Source organism: Dama dama, chromosome 27, assembly GCF_033118175.1.
Source record: "Dama dama isolate Ldn47 chromosome 27, ASM3311817v1, whole genome shotgun sequence".
Lineage (NCBI taxonomy): Eukaryota > Metazoa > Chordata > Mammalia > Artiodactyla > Cervidae > Dama > Dama dama.
In genome coordinates this window covers 47,811,620-47,830,191 of record NC_083707.1, presented here as the reverse complement: position 1 = coordinate 47,830,191, position 18,572 = coordinate 47,811,620, and the positions used below count along the sequence as shown (strand labels likewise).

The following is an 18,572-nucleotide window of genomic DNA, read 5'->3' as shown; positions in this document are numbered from 1 at the left end:
ATGTCAAAACTTGCTTGAAAGCAGTAGTAGTAAATAAGCACACCAATGAGCAGAATATGAAGTCCCCAATGAGACACTTATTTACAGGGATTTGATATGTGACAGGAGTGGCATTTTGAATTAGTAAAGAGAAGATAAACTGTTTAATAAATGGTGCTTATATATAAAATAGGCTTCCCAGGTGGCTCAGTGGTGATGAATCCGCCTGCAGTACAGGAGATGCAGTTTCCATCCCTGGGTCAGTAAGATCCCCTGGAGGAGGAAATGGCAACCCACTCCAGTATTCTTACCTGGGAAATCCCTTGGACAGAGGAGCCTGGTGGGCTAACAGTCCATGGGGTCAAAAAGAGCTGGACACGACTGAGGCTGAGGATGCACACGCACACGCTGGTAAGATAGGCATCCTTAAAGGAGACACAGACTGCCATCTCACCCCTTAAATGGAAAGTCCTGGTAAGTTAAAAACCAAATGTGAAAAGCAAATGTAGACTTCTACAAGAATGTCAGAGCAATATCTTTATAAAATCAAGGTATCTGTCTCAGATTCCTCATTTGTAAATAATAGTACCCACCCCACTGAATTCTTAAGAGAATCAAATGAGTTAATGCTTAGCTGACTGTTAAACTAATGTGTCATTGAGTAAACACTTAGTACATGTTTGCTATTATATTTGAATGCAGAAAGAGATTTCTTTAGAAATTAACAAAATTGTATCATAAAATATTTTGATTAAAGTATAAATTTGTATGCTAGAAGACAATGTAAGAAAATGAAAAAACATTCTGAGGATTTGGAGAGTTTTTTTTTTGTAATACACATTCAGTTGATAGGGTTTTTTATCAGAATAAAAAGCAGTATACGAAGAATAGCAAATTGAAGACTGAAGAAGTGAAATGTAGGGAATGCCATTTGTAAAACTGTTTTACAGTTATTAATAACTTGAGGGCTTTATTTGCTAGTTCGGGATAATCAGACCTCTTACTTAACTGAAACTTTCCAGTGAGTAATCTTGGAATCCCAGTTTTACTAAAATGTCACTTGGTAAGCTTTCTTCTTTGTGAAGTTTTCCTGTTCTGTTGAAATTTGCACTATGTTAAGTATCACAGCTGGAATTAGGAGCAGGGTTAGTATCTGAACTTTTCAATTCTTGGCAGATGTTGAGAAAAACATTTCTGACTTTAGTACAGAGCTTGCTACCACACTACTGAAGGAAATCTGTATTATGTAAAAGATTCATTCATATTTTGATAACTTGATCGTAAATCTAATTTTCTTACTTTCTTACTCTGTTTTGTCCTCAAGTTGGAACATGCAGAAATTGATACCTTATAAAAACCTAAACTCAGTCTGTTTACATTTCAGAACTTTTGGCTGCATATATGATACTGTAGCTATTTAAAGTGCCCAACTAATTAAAGTGTATTAGCATTACTGAAAAAATTATTTTATTGCATAATTGAAAAAGTCTCCAGAGATAATTAGCCAGGAGTTAACCAGCCATGATTACTAAGACATGACAAGTGAAGACTGGTAACTATGGTGATCACATAGTTCCAAAGTGATCATAACTTCTCTTTTCAAGACATGGGACCCTGATATCGAGGCAGTAGCAGGTCATGAGGCCGTTCAGATGACCCAGAATAGGCTTAAACTTTTCATGTTTTCATTTCCATGAAGAAAAAAGTTTTTAAAGAAGATTTTATAGAAAGTTTTCAGATCCCTAAGAATATATCTTAACTCACAAGAAACATTTTTCCTAAAAAATGTGAAACAGAGACCCTGTTTACTCAGGTTCTTCCAGACACTGGGAATCCCTTTCATTTTGCTGGTAATATAAAAGTTTAATTTTTATTCATTTTCCTAGCTGTAATTCTCATGGCTGAATTAATTGAACTAAAGGTATAGAGGCACTTTTAGATAGCATCTTGTTGTATTTGCTTGTTCTGGCAGTTTTTCGCAAGGAACAGGGCTCTTTCCTCTAACTTAGGAACAAGAGTTTTATTCTAAGGATAAAATGGGTGTGGAGCTTAGGCGGTGCCTGGCGTGTCCTCTGACCCGAGCCTTCTCCACAGGACTGCTGGCTCTGCCTTGCTCGGGTGTGCGCTCTCCTCCGCTGCCTACCCTCTGCGGCCGTCCCCTGGTCACGTGATGAACACGAGTAAAGCCATGTATTAATACTGACCCTATAACCTTAGTTTTCAGATTGGCTTCTGTTTCTGTGTTCTGAATAGTGATTAATGCACCATTCCGTGCTGCTTAGTTACCCTGGTTAGTGACCATTATCTTCAAACCCTCCTTTTCCCTAAACTGTCAATATCCAGTTGGCCAATAACACATGTGAATTGTTTTCTGCAGTCACTAAAGTAATGCTCTTAATATTAGCGGTAACTTCTGTCTTCGGTTTTTTAAACTGGATTGGCCTCGCTCTTCCCTCTCTTCTCCCTTGTTGCTTCCTTGTATTCGGTTCTAGCAATATCTGCATTTTTTTTTTCTTTTTTTGTAACTCCTAAACCGTTTCCTGTGTCTCAGACATACTGAACTTTCTGCCTGCTGTTCATTTTCTCTCTCTCGTCACACTTCTGCTCTGTCGTTGCTTTTGTGATGCGTCTCCCTTCCAGAGGCTGAGTTAAGGAGCCTGTTCTGGGCGCTCGGATGAGACTGTCACGCGGTCCTGAGGCTCAGGCAGCTGGCTGCACCAGAGCGTGCCTGTGGCACACAGTAGGGACTCAGCAGAGTTTAAACGTGGCCAAATGAGCTTTTTGCTGCCTGTTAGTTGCAAATGTCTGCTTTGGTTTGCAAACATCTACATGTGTTTGGTGAAGTTTTATGTGTCTGCTTTGTTTTGTCAGGTTGTAGTTTTATATGCTATAGTATTTTTCAATTATAACATTTACTCTAGTATACTATAATATACAGCACTTTTATGTATGCTTATTTATGTGCATTTTTACAGCATCTCCCACTCTAGACCGCTTAATGGTGCTATCTACTGTCCAGTTCTCATTGTTCTTTACTTACCTCACAGTGGGAAAACTTTAAAGGAAGTCACATAATCTAATTTTTTGACTCCTTTCAGATTTTTAGCATATAAATCACAGTTGGGCTATCAAGGATGTCAGGGCAGTGTTGCTATGTGGAATTCCAGAGGTGTCCCCATAAAAGAGTTACTATGGCCAAGTAAATTTATGAAATTTGGGACCCTTGGGACATTCTCCTGAATTAGGGTGGGGACCTGTTAATTGTTTTTTCCTTTTGAGGGGGGTGAATATGATAATGATTATTGATAATTAGGTTGTGACCATTATTTTCTAGCAAACTATACCAAGGCCTCAGTATCTTTAGCTGGAAAATCACTTTTGAGAATGACCTTTTGAGAATTCAGAGTCCTTTTCTGAGAGTTATACTTAATTATTTTTTAAACAGTAAACGTATTCCCCCTGTACTGCAGCCTTGCCGCCACTGCCCCAATTAAGTCTGTGATTGGATGTCATTTGGGCTCTCGGTTTTTGTTCTTAATAACTCCCTCCCCCCACCACACCTGTCCCTGCTCCTCAGCACACACCTAGATGTGCCTGTAGAGGCCCACCTCCAGGTTGTGGCAGACACATAGAGGCTTACTTGCGTTGTTGGTCAGCTGCCGCCTCCTCCCTTCTGCAGCTTACAGTATGAGTTGGCATATTGAAGGTTTGATAAGTTTTTTAGTTAAGAAATCCTTTTAACTTTGCTTATTTGGAACTTCTTAGTGTATTTGTTTAGGTGCTTTTTAATTTTTCTGAGTTGTGATTTACATGTGATAAATGCCCAAACCTTAAATTTTCAGTTCTGTGAGTTTTGCTAATTGTTTACTCACATGTAATTATTTCTCAAAGTAATATAGAAAATAGTTTTATCACCCCAGAAAGGTACTTGTGCCTCTGGCCAAGCATTCCTCTGTGTGTTCCTCCCTTTTCCTGAGACAGTTTATTTTGACTTTTGTCACTACATTAGTTTCCCCACTTGTTAGAAGTCATAAGTGGAATCAGTGTATATTTTGTATATTTTGTTCTTAAATAATAACTTTATTATTTTTTTCCCAGCATGAGAGTTTTGAGATTCATCTGTGTTGTAAAGTGTATAAGTAGTTCAGTCATTTTTGTCCCTGAACAGTATTCCATTGTGCGAATATACAGCAATTTAATTTTTTTTTTTTTCCAGTTTTCTTGATATTTGGGCCATTTCCAGTTTAGGGCATTGTGAATATGGCTGCTGTGAACATTTCTTGTACAAGTCTTTTTGTGAACCTGAGTTTCCATTTTTCTTGAATATAGGTCTAGGAGTGGAATTATTTTGATATAGGGTAGATGTATGTTGAACTTTTTAGGAGCTTGCCAGTCTTCCAAAGGCCCAGGACCATTTTACACTCACATCAATAGGGTGTGAGCGTTCCGGTTGCTACACGTGTCAGGCCGAGTAATGGTCCCCAAAGACACCCAGGTTCTAATCCCCAGAACCAGTGAATATTATGTAATACAGCAAAAGGGACTTGCCAGGTGTAGTTCAGGATCTTGAGATGTGGAGGTTTCTGTGAAATATCTGGATGAGCCCTAAATGTAATCACAAGTGTCCTTACAGGAGGGTAGAAGGCGGTTTGATTACAGAAAGAGAAGGCAGTATGACAGTGGAAGCAGAGACTGAAGTGATGTGCTTTGAAGATGGAGGAACGGGGCAAAGCCAAGGGATACAGGAGGCCAACAGACGCTGAGAAGGGAAGGAAGCAAAGTCTCCTCTTAGACTCTTCGGAAGGAACCAATCCTGACGATACTTTGACTTCCTTTAATTTATTAAAACTCATTTTGGTAAATCTGTATTGTTTTAAGGCACTGAGTTTGTGATAATTTGCTACAGCAGCAATAGCAAACTAATACATTCTACGTCTTCACCAGCATTTGGTGGTGTCAGAATATTTTTAAACCACTTTAGATGTGTAATGCATTGTGAGTTTAACTTGCATTTTTCTGAAGGTGGTTGATATTCAGTTCAGTTCAGTCGCTCAGTCGTGTCCGACTCTTTGCGACCCCAGGAACCACAGCATGCCAGGCCTCCCTGTCCATCACCAACTCCCAGAGTCCACCCAAACCCATGTCCATTGAGTCGGTGATGCCATCTATGCATCTCATCCTCTGTCATTCCCTTCTCCTCCTGCCCTCAATCTTTCCCAGCATGAGGGTTTTTTTTCCAGTGAGTCAGCTCTGCATCAGGTGGCCAAAGTATTGGAGTTTCAGCTTCAAAATCAGTCCTACCAATCAACACCCAGGACTGATCTCCTTTAGGATGGACTGGTTGGATTAAACATTTCCTAATGTGCTTATTGCACTCCTGTATCCTCTTCATGAAATAGCTGTAATTTGTCTTTTGCCTATTTTTTTTAAAAAACAGAGTTCATGTTTTTATTTGACTTGCAGTTCTTTACATATTCTGAATAGTAGTCCTTTGCCATATATATTTATAACATTTTTTCTCTAATCTGTGACTTGTTTTTTTAAAGGTGTCTTTAGGTAAGCAAGCATTGTAAGTTTTGATGAGGTTTGTGTTACTTATACTTCTTATTATGGTTAGTGCTCTTTATATCTTAAGGACATAAAAGTATTTTTTGTTTCCTTCTAGAGGTAAGATTTTCCTTTCCCATTGAGGATGGTATGAGATAGTGATTGAGGCTTACTATTTTCCATGTTGTTGAAAAAATGTTGAAAATAGATTGACTTGGTGCCTTGGTAACCTTGATAGCAAGGGCTTCCCTGATAGCTCAGTTGGTAAAGAATCCGCCTGCAATTCAGGAGACCCTGGTTCGATTCCTAGGTGGGGAAGAACTGCTGGAGAAGGGATTGGCTACCCACTCCAGTATTGGGCTTCCCTTGTGGCTCAGCTGGTGAAGAATCTGCCTGCAATGCTGAAGACATGGGTTCAATCCCTGAGTTGGGAAGATCCCCTGGAGAAGGGAAAGGTTACCCACTGCAGTATTCTGGCCTGGAGAATTCCACAGACTGTACAGTCCATGGGGTTGCAAAGAGTCAGACATGACTGAGTGGCTTTCACTTCACTTGGGTCGCAAATGAGTTGACTGTATATGTGTGTGTCTATTTCTGAACTCTTGTATTTCACTCTCTTTATTTTTCTTATGCATACTCTATGATCTTGATTACGAAGTCTTGAAATAAGTTGGTATAAGTCCTCCAAAATCATCCTTTTTTCAGGATTGGTTTTACTGTTCTAGATCTCCTGTTTCCATGGGAATTTTAGCATATCAATTTCTTTAAAAAAAATCCTGCTGAAATTTCAATAGGGCTTGCATTTATATGTCAAACTGGGAAGAATAAACATTTACACAATATTGAGTCTTCCAGTCTGTAAACATGGTCTGTATTCATTTCAGTCTTCTTTCATTTACCTTAGTAATATTTTGCATTTCTTAGTATAAAGGCCCTGAGTATCTTTATTTAGATTGACCTATAGGTTTTTTGTTGTTGCAGTTATGTATTTAAATTTCCTTTTCTGTTCTTGTATGTAGAGATATAGTTAGTTTTATATGTTGACCTTCTATCTTAAAACCTTACTGGTTCACTTACTAATTGTACTAGTGTTTTTATAGATTTTTATGCAGTTTCCAATAGAGACAGTCATATCACCAGAGAATATACTTCTTTCTTGCCAGTCTTTGTGTGTTTTACTTCTTTCTTGCCTTATTGCAGTGGCTGGAACACCCAGTGCGTTACTGAATGGAAATGGTGACAGTGGGCATCCTTGTCTTATCCTCAGTCATAACTGAAAGGGACTTAATGTTTGATCATTAGATATGTTGCCAGCTGTAGTTTTTCAGTTATCCTTTCTTCCTTGTTTCAGTTTCTAATTCTCTTTAGAGTTTTTAATCGTGAATAGATATTAAATTGCTTCTGTGGTAGCTCAGCGGTAAAGAACCGGCCTGCCAATGCGGCAGATTCAAGTTTGATCCCTGAATCAGGAAGATTGCTGAGAAGGAAATGGCAACCCACTCCAGTATTCTCTCCTGGGAAATCCCATGGATAGAGGAGCCTGGTGGGCTATAATCCATGGGTTCACAAAAGAGTCACACATGACTTAGTGAGTAAACAACAATAGATGTTAAATTAGCATTTTCATATGCTTTTCTTTTCCTGCATCCGTTAAGAGAATCATACGGATTTTTCTTGTATACTGTAAATGAAGAGCTTGGTTTTTTTTTTTTTTTTTAAACTGGTAAACCAGTTTTGCTCCTTGGGATAAACCTCACTTGGTGATGATGTATCACATTTTCTATATATGGTACTGGGAATGATTTGCTAATATTTTGTTAAGGATTTTTCCTTCTAGTAGTAGCAGACCTTTGCTTTGTATTAGTGCAGAATTTGGCCAAAGGCAATTGCTTGCTTCTGGCCCATTTTCAGATTATTGTATTGTCCATCACTAAGTCCTGTCTGGCTTTTGTGACCCCATAGACTGCAGCATGCTAGGCTTCCAGAGTTTGCTTAAACTCCTATCCATTGAATAGTGATGTTGTCTAGGCATCTCATCCTCTGCCACCCCCTTCTCCTGCCCTCAGTCTTTCCAGCATCAGGGTCTTTTCCAGTGAGTCTATTCTTCACATCACGTGGTCAGAGTATTGGAGCCCTAGCTTCAGCATTAGTCCTCTCAGTGAATATTCAGTGTTGATTTCCTTTAGCAATGACTGGTTTGATCTCCTTGGAGTCCAAAGGACTCTCAAGAGTCTTCTGCAGCACCACAGTTCAAAAGCATCAATTCTTTTGCTGCTCAGCCTTCTTTATGGTTCAGTTCTCACATCCATACATGACTGCTGGAAAAACCATAGCTTTGACTATCCAGACCTTTGTCAGCAAAGTGATGTCTCTGCTTTTTAATACGCTGTCTAGGTTTGTCATAGCTTTCCTTCCAGGGACCAAGCGTCTTTTAAGTTTATGGCTACAGTCACCATCTCTAGTGATTTTGGAGCAAAGAAAATAAAATCTGCCACTGTTTCCACTTTTTCCCCATTTATTTGCCATGAAGTGATGGGACCGGATCTCATGATCTTAGTTTTCTGAATGTTGAGTTTTAAGCCAGCTTTTCCACTCTCTTCTTTCACCTTCATCAAGAGGCTCTTTAGTTCCTCTTCACTTTATGCCATTAGAGTGGTATCACCTACATGTCTGAGGTTGTTGGTACTTCTCCCAGCAGTCTTGATTCCAGCTTGTGATTCTTCCAGCCCAGCATTTCACATAATGTACTCTGTATAGAACTTAAATAAGCAGGGTGACAATAGACAGCCTTGTCAAACTCCTTTTTGAATTTTGACCAGTCTGTTCCTTGTCGAGTTCTAACCGTTGCTTCTTGACATGTATTTAGGTTTCTCAGGAGACAGGTAAGGTGGTCTGGTATTCCCATCTCTTTAAGAATTTTCCACAGTTTGTTGTGATCCACACAATCAAAGGCTTTAGTATCAGTGAAGCAGAAGTAGATGTTTTCCTGAAATTCCCTTGATTTCACTATGTTCTAGTGTATGTTGGCAATTTGATCTCTGGCTTCTCAGCCTTCTCTAAATCCAGCTTGTACATCTCGAAGTTCTCGGTTCACATACTGTTGAAGCCTAGCTATGAAGGATTTTGAGCATAACCTTGCTAGCATGTGAAATGAGCACAACTGTATGGTAGTTTGAACATTGTTTGGCATTGCCCTTCTTTGGGATTGGAATGAAAACTGACCTTTTCCAGTCCTGTGACCACTGCTGAGTTTTCCAAATTTGCTGACATAAGAGTGCGGCACTCTAACAGCATCGTCTTTTAAGATTTTAAATAGCTCAGCTGGAATTCCATCACTTCCACTAGCTTTCTTTGTAGTAATGCTTCCTAATGCCCAGTGATTTTACCCTCCAGGATGTCTGGCTCTAGGTGAGTGACCACAGCATCATTCGGGTATGAGCGGCATCAGATCCCTTATGGTTATACAGTGGAGGTGACAAATGGGTACAAGGAATTAGATCTGGTAAACAGTGACTGAAGAACTACAGTGTTACGGAGGTTTGTAACATTGTACAGGACGTGATGACCAGAGCCATTCCAAAGGAAAAGAACTGCAAGAAGGCAAAATGGTTGTCTGAAGTTGTTATTTGGTCGCTCAGTTGTGTCCGACTCTCTACAACCCCATGGACTGCAGCACGCCTGGCTTCCCTGTTCTCACCATCTCCCAGAGCTTGCTCAGACTCATGTCCATTGAGTCGGTGATGCCATTCAACCATCTCATCCTCTTTCATCCCCTTCTCCTCCTACCTTCAGTCTTTACCAGCATCGGGGTCTTTTCTAATGAGTAGACTCTTTACATCAGCTGGCCCAAAGTATTGGAGCTTCAACTTCAGCATCAGTCCTTCAGTGAATATTCAGGGTTGATTTCCTTTAGGATTGACTGGTTCGATCTCCTTGCAGTCCAAGTAACTCTCAGGAGTCTTCTCCAACACCACAGTTCAAAAGCATTAATTCTTTGGTGTTCAGCGGCCTTTATGGTCCTAGTCTCACATCCATACACGACTACTGGAAAAACCACAACTTTGACTATCCGGACCTTTGTCGGCAAAGTGATGTCTCTGCTTTTTAATATGCTGTCTAGGTTTTTCATAGCTTTTCTTCCAAGGAGCAAGTGTCCTAATTTCATGGCTGCAGTCACCATCTGCAGTGATTTTGGAGCCCAAGAAAGTGAAGTCTGTCACTATTTCCTTTGTTTTCCCATCTATTTGCCATGAAGTGATGTCTGAGGAGGCTTTCTAAATAGCTTAGGAAAGAAGAGAAGCAAAAGGCAAGGGAGAAAGGGAAAGATATACTAATTGAATGTAGAGTTCAGAGAATAGTAAGGAGAGATAAGAAAGCCTTAGTGAACAGTGCGAAGAAATACAGGAAAGCAATAGAATGGGAAGCACTAGAAATCTCTTAAAGAAAATTGGAGATATCAAGGGAACATTTCATGCAAGAATGGGCGTGATAAAGGATAGAAATGTTAAGAACCTAGCAGAAGCAGAAGAGGTGGCAAGGATACACAGAAAAACTATATTAAAAAAGTCTTAATGACCTGGATAACTACGACGGTGTGGTCACTCACCTAGAGCCAGGCATGCTGAGTGTGAAGTCAGATAGCTTTTCTTCATACTCATTCCTCAGCCTCAGGGCACGTTTGCTGCTGGGGGTGATGCTATTTCCTGCCTTCTCTAGGAGTGGACCAACGTGATGTTACACGTGAATGGCTTGTCACGTGGCAGGTGCACAAGTCGGTTTTGCTCCCCCCACCCTCCCAGATCGGTCTCTGGTCCTCCCTCTGAGGCAGGGGGATCTTCCTTTGGGCCTGGGGTGTGGGAGGCTTTCTGCATCTCCTCTCCTGGCTGAAGGCTTTGTTTCATGTGAGATGCCACTTAATGGGGAGGAGCTCTCCATTATCTTTACTTTTATCTTTAATATTCAGTAGGTTGAAATATTCAGCAGATTGACTGTTAGCTGTTTCCTTTGCATCTGTGGGTTGATGTCTGATATCATTTTTGCAGTGTTCTTGGCCATTATCTCTTCTTATGCTTTTTCTGCCCCATTTGTTTCCTGGGACCCCAGTTATACTCCCCTTAAACCTAAGTTCACATTTGATGTTGGATGTTCTGGGATTTCTTTCCATACTTTTTTTTCCTCTTCGTGTTTAAATCTGAGCACTTTAATTTGGCCTGTCTTCAAATTCACTGCTTATTTCTGTCTGTTTCTAAATCCATCTAAAGAGATCTTTAATTTCTGATATTGTATTTTTCATTTCTCACATTTCTCTGTGATCTTTTTTTATAGCTTCAGTGTCTGTGATGAAAATCTCTGTTTTGTTATTCATGCTCTCTCTCCCATCAGTGTTCATCATAGTTAAAAGTATGTCTGATAATCTCCAAATCTAGGCCCTCTGATCTGATTATATTAATACTGTCCTCTTTTCACTATGGTTTGCTACTCTCTCTGTCTTGTAGTTTTTGACTGAATGCTGAATGTTTCTGTAAAATCAATGCAAGGGCCCATCATTTCTTGTGAGGCTAAGTGATAAGATGTGTGTGTGGTTGACCTAGTTCTCGGCTTGTTTGCAACTTCAGCTTGATTAGCTCAAGTGTTTTGAGAGTAGGCTTAAGACTTCACATTCTACAAGATTTGTTGTCTTATTGTAATTTTAGTTCTCTCCCTATGCTTTATATCTGAGCCATCAGCTTTCTGAACTCTGGGTGATTTCTCTGCTTTTCTCTGGGTTCTTGTGATTTTGGAGTGCTACCCCAGGCTCTTGTATCTTCCAGTGCTTTCTGTCAGCAATCCTTTCCTACCCTAGCCTTGGTAGTTCAATTTACAGAGTATCTCTGTAGAAGTTCTTGTCTCAGCTGTCCTGTCCCACATCAGCCTAGGCAGCTCAATGTCTGGAGTCTCTTGGATTAATTTCTCTTACCTCTCCTCTGCAGGGCATTTGAGGAAGACCTTTAGCTTCTTGGGTTATCAAAGCTTTCAAGCCTTGTCCTCTACCCTTTGGCACATTTTGGCCAACACTTGGCGCAGGTCTGTGGGATTGAGTGGTTGAGTAGTGCAGACTTGTTCTGTGGAATCCTTGGAATTCTGATATATCTTGTCAGCTTACAAGTTGCTGTTAAAATGTATTAAAATTTAGGTTGATTTCTCCTTATTCTCACTGTGGTGGGATTATTCCTCCATAGCCACTCCACCAGGAAAGAGACCACCTGTGGGTTCCTTTTTCTATCAAGACTTAACACTTTTTGAAATTTAGTTCCACTCAGGTTACTTTGAATCTTAAACTTACTGATGGGTTCAGAAAAACCATGATTTTATATCTTTTCTGTCTTGTATTGATTGTTAGGGTGAAAGTGATGATCTGTTGTGATCTTTTACATCCTGATTAGAAGTGGAACTCCTTTATGGAATACTTTCTGGTATATAATCTAGCAAATACCTGATTGAGTTTGTTATTTCACTTTGCTGTAGTTGGATTTTCTACTGAATTTCTCAGAGCTAGATTTTGAAATATTTTCCATTCTTCTCAAATCTGAACTCTCCAGTTCTGTCCTCAAGTGGCAAATTATCTTATCTCTTATTTTGAGATTACAGCCATTGACATTAAATTGTAATGGAGGGGCTTGTGGAGAGTGTGGGAAGAATTTGCGGTGGCTGCTGAGGAAACTGGGCGGATGAGAAACTGACATAGCTGTAGGGAGAGAGTTGTACAGAAAGGAGCACAGGATTGTATAATAGTTTACTACTAATGTCATCAGGTAGAAAACTGCAGTTGGGAGATAGTTATTTTTAAAGTTGGAGGAAAGAAAGTGGCTGTGGTGTAAATCCTGATTTTCCTGTAGAAAAGTCGATAAGTATATCTAAACTTGATGGTTTCAAGGGCTATCATTACTGAGGTATAAATAGCAAGAATAAATTTAAAAGATTTTAAGGAATTTGTACCTTGGTGTAAGAAGAGGAGCTGTATTTGACTTTATTCCCTATACATGTTGTTACTTAGATAAAAATGAACATTTTTTAAAAAGAAGCTTAATTAACAGTCTTCTCAGGGGATGGTAAAAGTGAACCAAGTCTTTTCTTCACAGACTCTTTTTACTTTTATTTCTTCCTTCTTGTTTACTTCACACTTGATGCCTTTTCCTTTGTTACAACTTTAGATTTTCCTTTATGATACTTAGCTATGAAAGTTGAAAAAACTCTGGGGTTGTTTGGCTTGTAAATTAAAAAGTATCTTTTGTTAACGTGTTTTGAGAATAGATTGAAATGCCAAAAAGTGAGGAAAACTTTCTTTTGGTGAAAATACTTTATTGATACTATTAAAAATTAAAAATAAAGTAGTATGGGTAATGAGAAACTTGTCTAGTGTTGATAAAGATGAGATTTTACTTGCAAAAGTATTATATTTATCCACTTATAACGTTGTCTTGTTTTCAGAAGAATTTGTTTTTTTCACAGTTCATTTAAATTGGTAAAGATATTTTCAAGAGTGAAAAAGATAACTCTGAACGTCTTTTGTGAAAGTAATAATTTGAACTTGTTTCATCTTGTAATTGGCTTTTGGTACTGTGCTAAAACTAGTGGTTGATCGTAAAGTTAGGCTCTAAACTATTCTTTTGGTGTCTCTTCTAGGTTAGATTAAGGAGGATATTTTCTTAGCGTGGACCACCGCTTTCGGTAAGACCATGTCGTCCATCTTGCCATTCACTCCACCAGTTGTGAAGAGACTGTTGGGATGGAAGAAGTCAGCTGGTGGATCTGGAGGAGCGGGTGGAGGAGAGCAGAATGGACAGGAAGAAAAGTGGTGTGAGAAAGCAGTTAAAAGTTTGGTGAAGAAGCTGAAGAAAACAGGACGATTAGATGAGCTTGAGAAAGCCATCACCACTCAGAATTGTAATACTAAATGTGTTACCATACCAAGGTAAGTGTTGTTAGGTAAGAAATTTGAGGGCCTTACTGTTGAAAGTTGCTTAAAGGAATCTAAGGGAACGTTACTGAAATTTTGTTACTTTCAAGTCACCCATCAGTAGTGATTATTAAAATAAGATAGCTGTTCTTAAACCTGTCACATTAATTTTGTTTGACTCATTAAGACTTATTTTAGAAATCATTTTCTTGAACAGTGAGAAGGTTAATCAAGCCAAATAAAATACTTAGATTGTATTTTTATCTCCACTGTCTTCATTTACCTTCATTGCCTAAATGCTTCATTGTATGCTTTTGTAATTTCTGTGATCAAATTTGAATAAAGAGTCAAAGATTTTCTATCACTAGCGCAGTAGTGACTGACTATTTTCTCCTCCTTTGGTTAAAACTTCAGTAAGGAGTTAACAGAGGCAGCTCACATTGTGATGAATTTTGTATAGTTTTTATTTGAGTTACAACATTACTTTTAACAAAGAACCGTATGTAAGACAGCTTCCTGTGTGTCATAGTTGGTCAGAACCTGTCTTGAAGACCTGCCTCTTGTATTAGAAGGATGTGTTACCTGAGAGGTTGACATTTTATTAGTGTAAGTTTAATCATTTTCAGAGTAGTACCACTCTGAGAAATAGTGTTTTTTGAAATAAAGTAGCAAGTGGTTTTAATTTGTACTGCTATAATTGTGCACATTATAGAGTTTGAGGGAGTGTCAGTTTATTGCATTTTGTAAAATGATTGTTTGCAGTGTCATACACATAGGCTAGCATATGGCATGTGAAACCATTCTACTTGACATGTTTCTAATGAGTTTTGGGAAATACACTGTGGATGCTTGTTGATAATAGAGCCTAGTAACACCAGCCTATCTACTTGCAAATACTAACAGAATGTTTCCTGCCTTGTTTGGTAGATTAATTATCCATTTCTTTTACCTTGCTTGTTTCATGTATTTCTTAAGTAAGAGTCGCTTTTCTTGGTTTACTCTTTCATTTTTAGAAATGTTTATAGATGCCTGACATTTCAGTTCAGTGAACAGTTGTTAATATCAACATATAGTCTTTGCTGTTGAGTTGCTTACTTCCTAGTAAGGGAGGTAAACTTGAAAAAATAAGAAAGATAGTTTTATAACGTACAATAGGCATTCTGAAAGACGTATGCCCAGGGAGTAGTGTCCAAAGTGGGAAGCCTTCCCTATTCCGCAGCTTGTGAAAATTTTCCTCCTGAAGAAAGATTGGTGGCCGAGTTGGATGGATGTCAAGGAGGAGTTTAGTTAGGAGAAGCTTGATTCACCCAGAGTGGCGCTGTAGTATGGACAGTGTGGCGGTGGGGAGGCCTGGTGACCGGGGTCCTGGGAGTGTAGGGGAGGAGACGGGAGATGGCAGGCCTCAGAGGCTGCGTGGTAGTGAGGAAGCCCTGCATCCCGTGCTGGGGGTTCACACTGAACCTGAGCGTGAGTGGGTGAGAGGGGAGACATCAAGAGAGTCTTAGGTAAAGAAGTGAGGAAAAGGGCCACGAGACTGTCAAGAGTGGAGCTGGAGACTGGTTAGTATGTTTCCTCCTCATCCAAGGGAGCGGCGCGGTCCAGGAAGACATGGGGCCATGGTTTGGCACAGCTCCATTTAAGGCCCTACTGCCAGTGCGGTGACGTGCTGGCGGAGCGGAGCTGCCAGGAGAGTCGTGCAGTCTGTCTCTTAAGGAGATTCAGTAGGTAGCAGCCTCTTGATTAAAATGTATAGACTCTGTGTTTAAACTATGGAAGTCCCCTTAGTCAGATTTCTTTTCCTTCTTGTCCATTTTTCATTTACAGTCTGGTTTCAGAGGTGTTTTTTTTTTTTTTTCTTCATTTAAAGATTTTTTTTTTTCCGCAGCACTTTCACCTGATTAATGAAAGTGAAGTGTTGTTTGTCCAGTATCTTGTTTTTCACTCTTTAATAAAGGTTCCTTGAAGCTTAGAAACTTGCTTGTCTAATTTGGTGGGTTTTTTTTTTTTTTTAATACCACAAGAAATGTAGATTTAATATTGGCTGTTGTCTATTGAAAAATGTAAGTTTCTTATACTGTTTGGGACCATATATTTTTTGAAGTTTGCTTTCTTGTTCATAGTTGAAAATTGTATCAGATTATTAGTCATTTCTTAACTACTAAATATCCTTAAACATTTGGTCAACTCGTCATGGTGTCAACTGTAAAACAGGGAGAGTGGGTGCAGAAAGGGCCTGTTGGGGAGGAATCCAAACCTCAGCTTAAGCAAAATTATTTAAGATGTAATGCAAAATGGATTTACTTTATGTCTGTTAGCTTAAAATTGCAAGTGAGTTGTTAATGAAATACCTTTAGGTATTGATGTCTTGATGTTTTCATCATGTATTGATGAACATGAAGCATAAATTACTTAAATTTTTAAAATGGCAAATATTCTTAAATGGTCAGTGTCTCATTGACTCTCAACAGTTTCTTTCCCTCCACCTCCATCTGCTAATGTTAGAGTGGGACTAAATTGTGCGTAGAAACATAGGCCTGACTTTGTATCCCTCCCCCCCCCCCCCCCCGTATAATTAGCTCTGCCTTCGTCACTTTGTCTCTGAAGAAGGGGTAGCTGTGGCTGCACGTGTGTCGCTGCTTCCTTCCCACTGTTGTCTGTGGTGACACAAAGTCACTCATGAGTAGAACTTAACCTACTAAGCTGCAGTGAGCTGAATAGTATAAATAAAGTCTCATGAAGCTTTTCCATCTCAAGACAACTCAGTCAGAAATCAGAACGGCAACTGATGTTTAACAAATCAGTCAAAAGAGGGAAAATTGGCTTTCAGTGCATATTATCTACAGAAAAACAAAATTGAAACAGCAGTGGAGATAGAGCTTGTAAAGTTAAAAATGAGGCTGTGAGGTCTGAATGCTAATTTGATAATGTTTGTTTTACACAAATAAGCGGGAATGCAGAATTTTTTTTCGTAAATATACATTATAAGGACTTTCCTAAGGTGTTAACTTTGTGTTTGACTGTCTATGACATTTTGATGGTTCATCCTAAAGAAACAGTGAGGAATATGGTCAAAGATTTCTGGTGTTCATTTCATCAATGTTTTTAATAGCAAAGAATTAGATAAATCCAATCATAACCCATAGTTTCCTTGACTGTAAAGGAAACTTGCATAACTCATTTTATACCAGGGTTGAACGGTAAAGTAAAATTGAATAGCAAAAGTAAAGTTTATACCAATTTTACTCATAAAAATAGATGCAAAAATTATAAATAAAACTTAAATTATAAAAACAAAACCACCAAATCATGAGTAGGTAAGGTTTACTGCAGGAATGCTAGTATAATTCACCTGTAGGAGGTTAGTTAATAGGAGACACTGCATATTCATATTTATGAAAGCTCTGATCTTAATGGATCTAGAAAAAGCTTTTTATAAAATCCAGTGTTCATGTTAACAAATTAGGAATAGGAATTTTCTTAAGTTGATAAAACATAAAAGTGTTAATGCTTAATCTTGAAACTTGAGAAGAAATGATGCCACATTGTTAATAGTGATTACTTATGGATTACCTAAAAAGAGAAATGTCCTATAATTATTCCCTAGTATTTATCTATGAAAGTATGTTTTACTTTTGTAGTCAGCACAATTAGATGTTTAAAAAAAACTTTTTTGGCAATACTTGGACTATTCTTCTATATTTTTTAAAACCCTTTAAGTCAACTTTCTTGTTACAGGGAAACAATGTTTTCATTTTCTTAACATTCTAATACATGTGTTTACATTTTTTCCTTTAAAAAGTTTGTTCCTTAAAAAGATAAAAGTAGTATGTGTTGTACATGATTCCACATTTGAACACACATTATCCAGCGGGAAAACAACTCTCTCCCCTCCTGTCATCACCCATCTCCTCACCCAGTTGTATTACTAATGTCTTACATATCCTTCTAGGATACTGAGTATCTTATTAATGCTGTCACTGACATTTGGATTTTGTTTTTCATCTTCCAAATTTTTAAACATCAGAGTAATTGAAGTAAACTTTATGCAGATTGTCAGCTTTTATTTTTAGTTTCATATTCCTACTCTTGCTTCTCTGGATAACCCAGGAAGAATTAAAGAAAAGTCTTTAAAAACCAAACTGTAGTATCCTTCAGTTCTTAAATTATTTGCTTTTTTATTTCAGAAGAAAATAAGAATGATTCTTTCTCCCTCATATGTAGATGTGTGTGTGTGTGTGTATGAGATAATATATATGGAGTACTATGACAGAAAGAAGTCTGAATTTGAAGTTTGATGACTTGTAAGCTTCTTCAGTACTGATGTATGTGAATCCTAAGGCATGTAACTATTTTTGACTATTTCTTCATCTGTGAAAGGGGTCAGAACTATCTTGAGTTCTTTCACAGTACTCTTCTGGGGTCTTCTGAAATACTTTAACTGTTGGTTTATTTGCTGTAAAGCGCTATAGTCATGAATATGATTTATTTGAAATGTTCTCAGGTATGCCATGTCTTCATTTTCCTTCCAGATTTTCTAAGAAAACTCATATTAAATTATAATTGTCTATCTTTGCTTAGTAAACGCTTCTGCCAGATAACTATCATGATTTAGTATAACTAATATTTATAAAATCAATTAGTCAAAACAGTGAAGCAGTGTATAAATTGCAAACTAGAACTTTGAGACTATCAGCCTCAGCATCCAACTTGTCATTTTCTGTCTGTATGATCTGTGTATGAGTTGTGAAAGACTTCTGATGAACACTTCCATTAGGCTCCTGTGAAACACAGTTTGAAAGACACATTGCTAACAGTTTGAAAGACACATTGCTAAGACCCTTAACCTTTATCTGATGCCTACATTTGCATTGTGATTTTTTCTGAGGTAGTGCATGCTGTAGGATCCTGGTATTCAAAGTCCTTTTGTGTATATAATACATTCTTCCATGGGGCATTTTTATCATTTACCTTATCAGAGTAAACATACCTGCCCTAGAACCTAGGTTCCTTTATAAAATTACAGGATTATTACCCAGATTTACTATTATCTATTTAATTTTAAATTTTAACACTCATTACAGTAAACATCATCCCCACTTTTCTTGTCCAA

General features: G+C 38.3%; 1 protein-coding gene across 3 annotated transcripts in view; it reads left to right on the top strand.

Annotated features, from left to right (window-relative positions):
- Positions 1-18,572, top strand: part of SMAD2 (SMAD family member 2) — an 82,062-nt gene that overhangs the window by 16,835 nt on the left and 46,655 nt on the right. For all 3 annotated transcript variants that reach the window (XM_061130774.1, XM_061130775.1, XM_061130773.1), the window contains exon 2: positions 13,189-13,477. In XM_061130774.1, coding sequence (XP_060986757.1) covers positions 13,242-13,477 — 236 coding nt within the window. In that variant the 5' untranslated portion in view covers positions 13,189-13,241. The remainder of the gene's footprint in view (positions 1-13,188; positions 13,478-18,572) is intronic.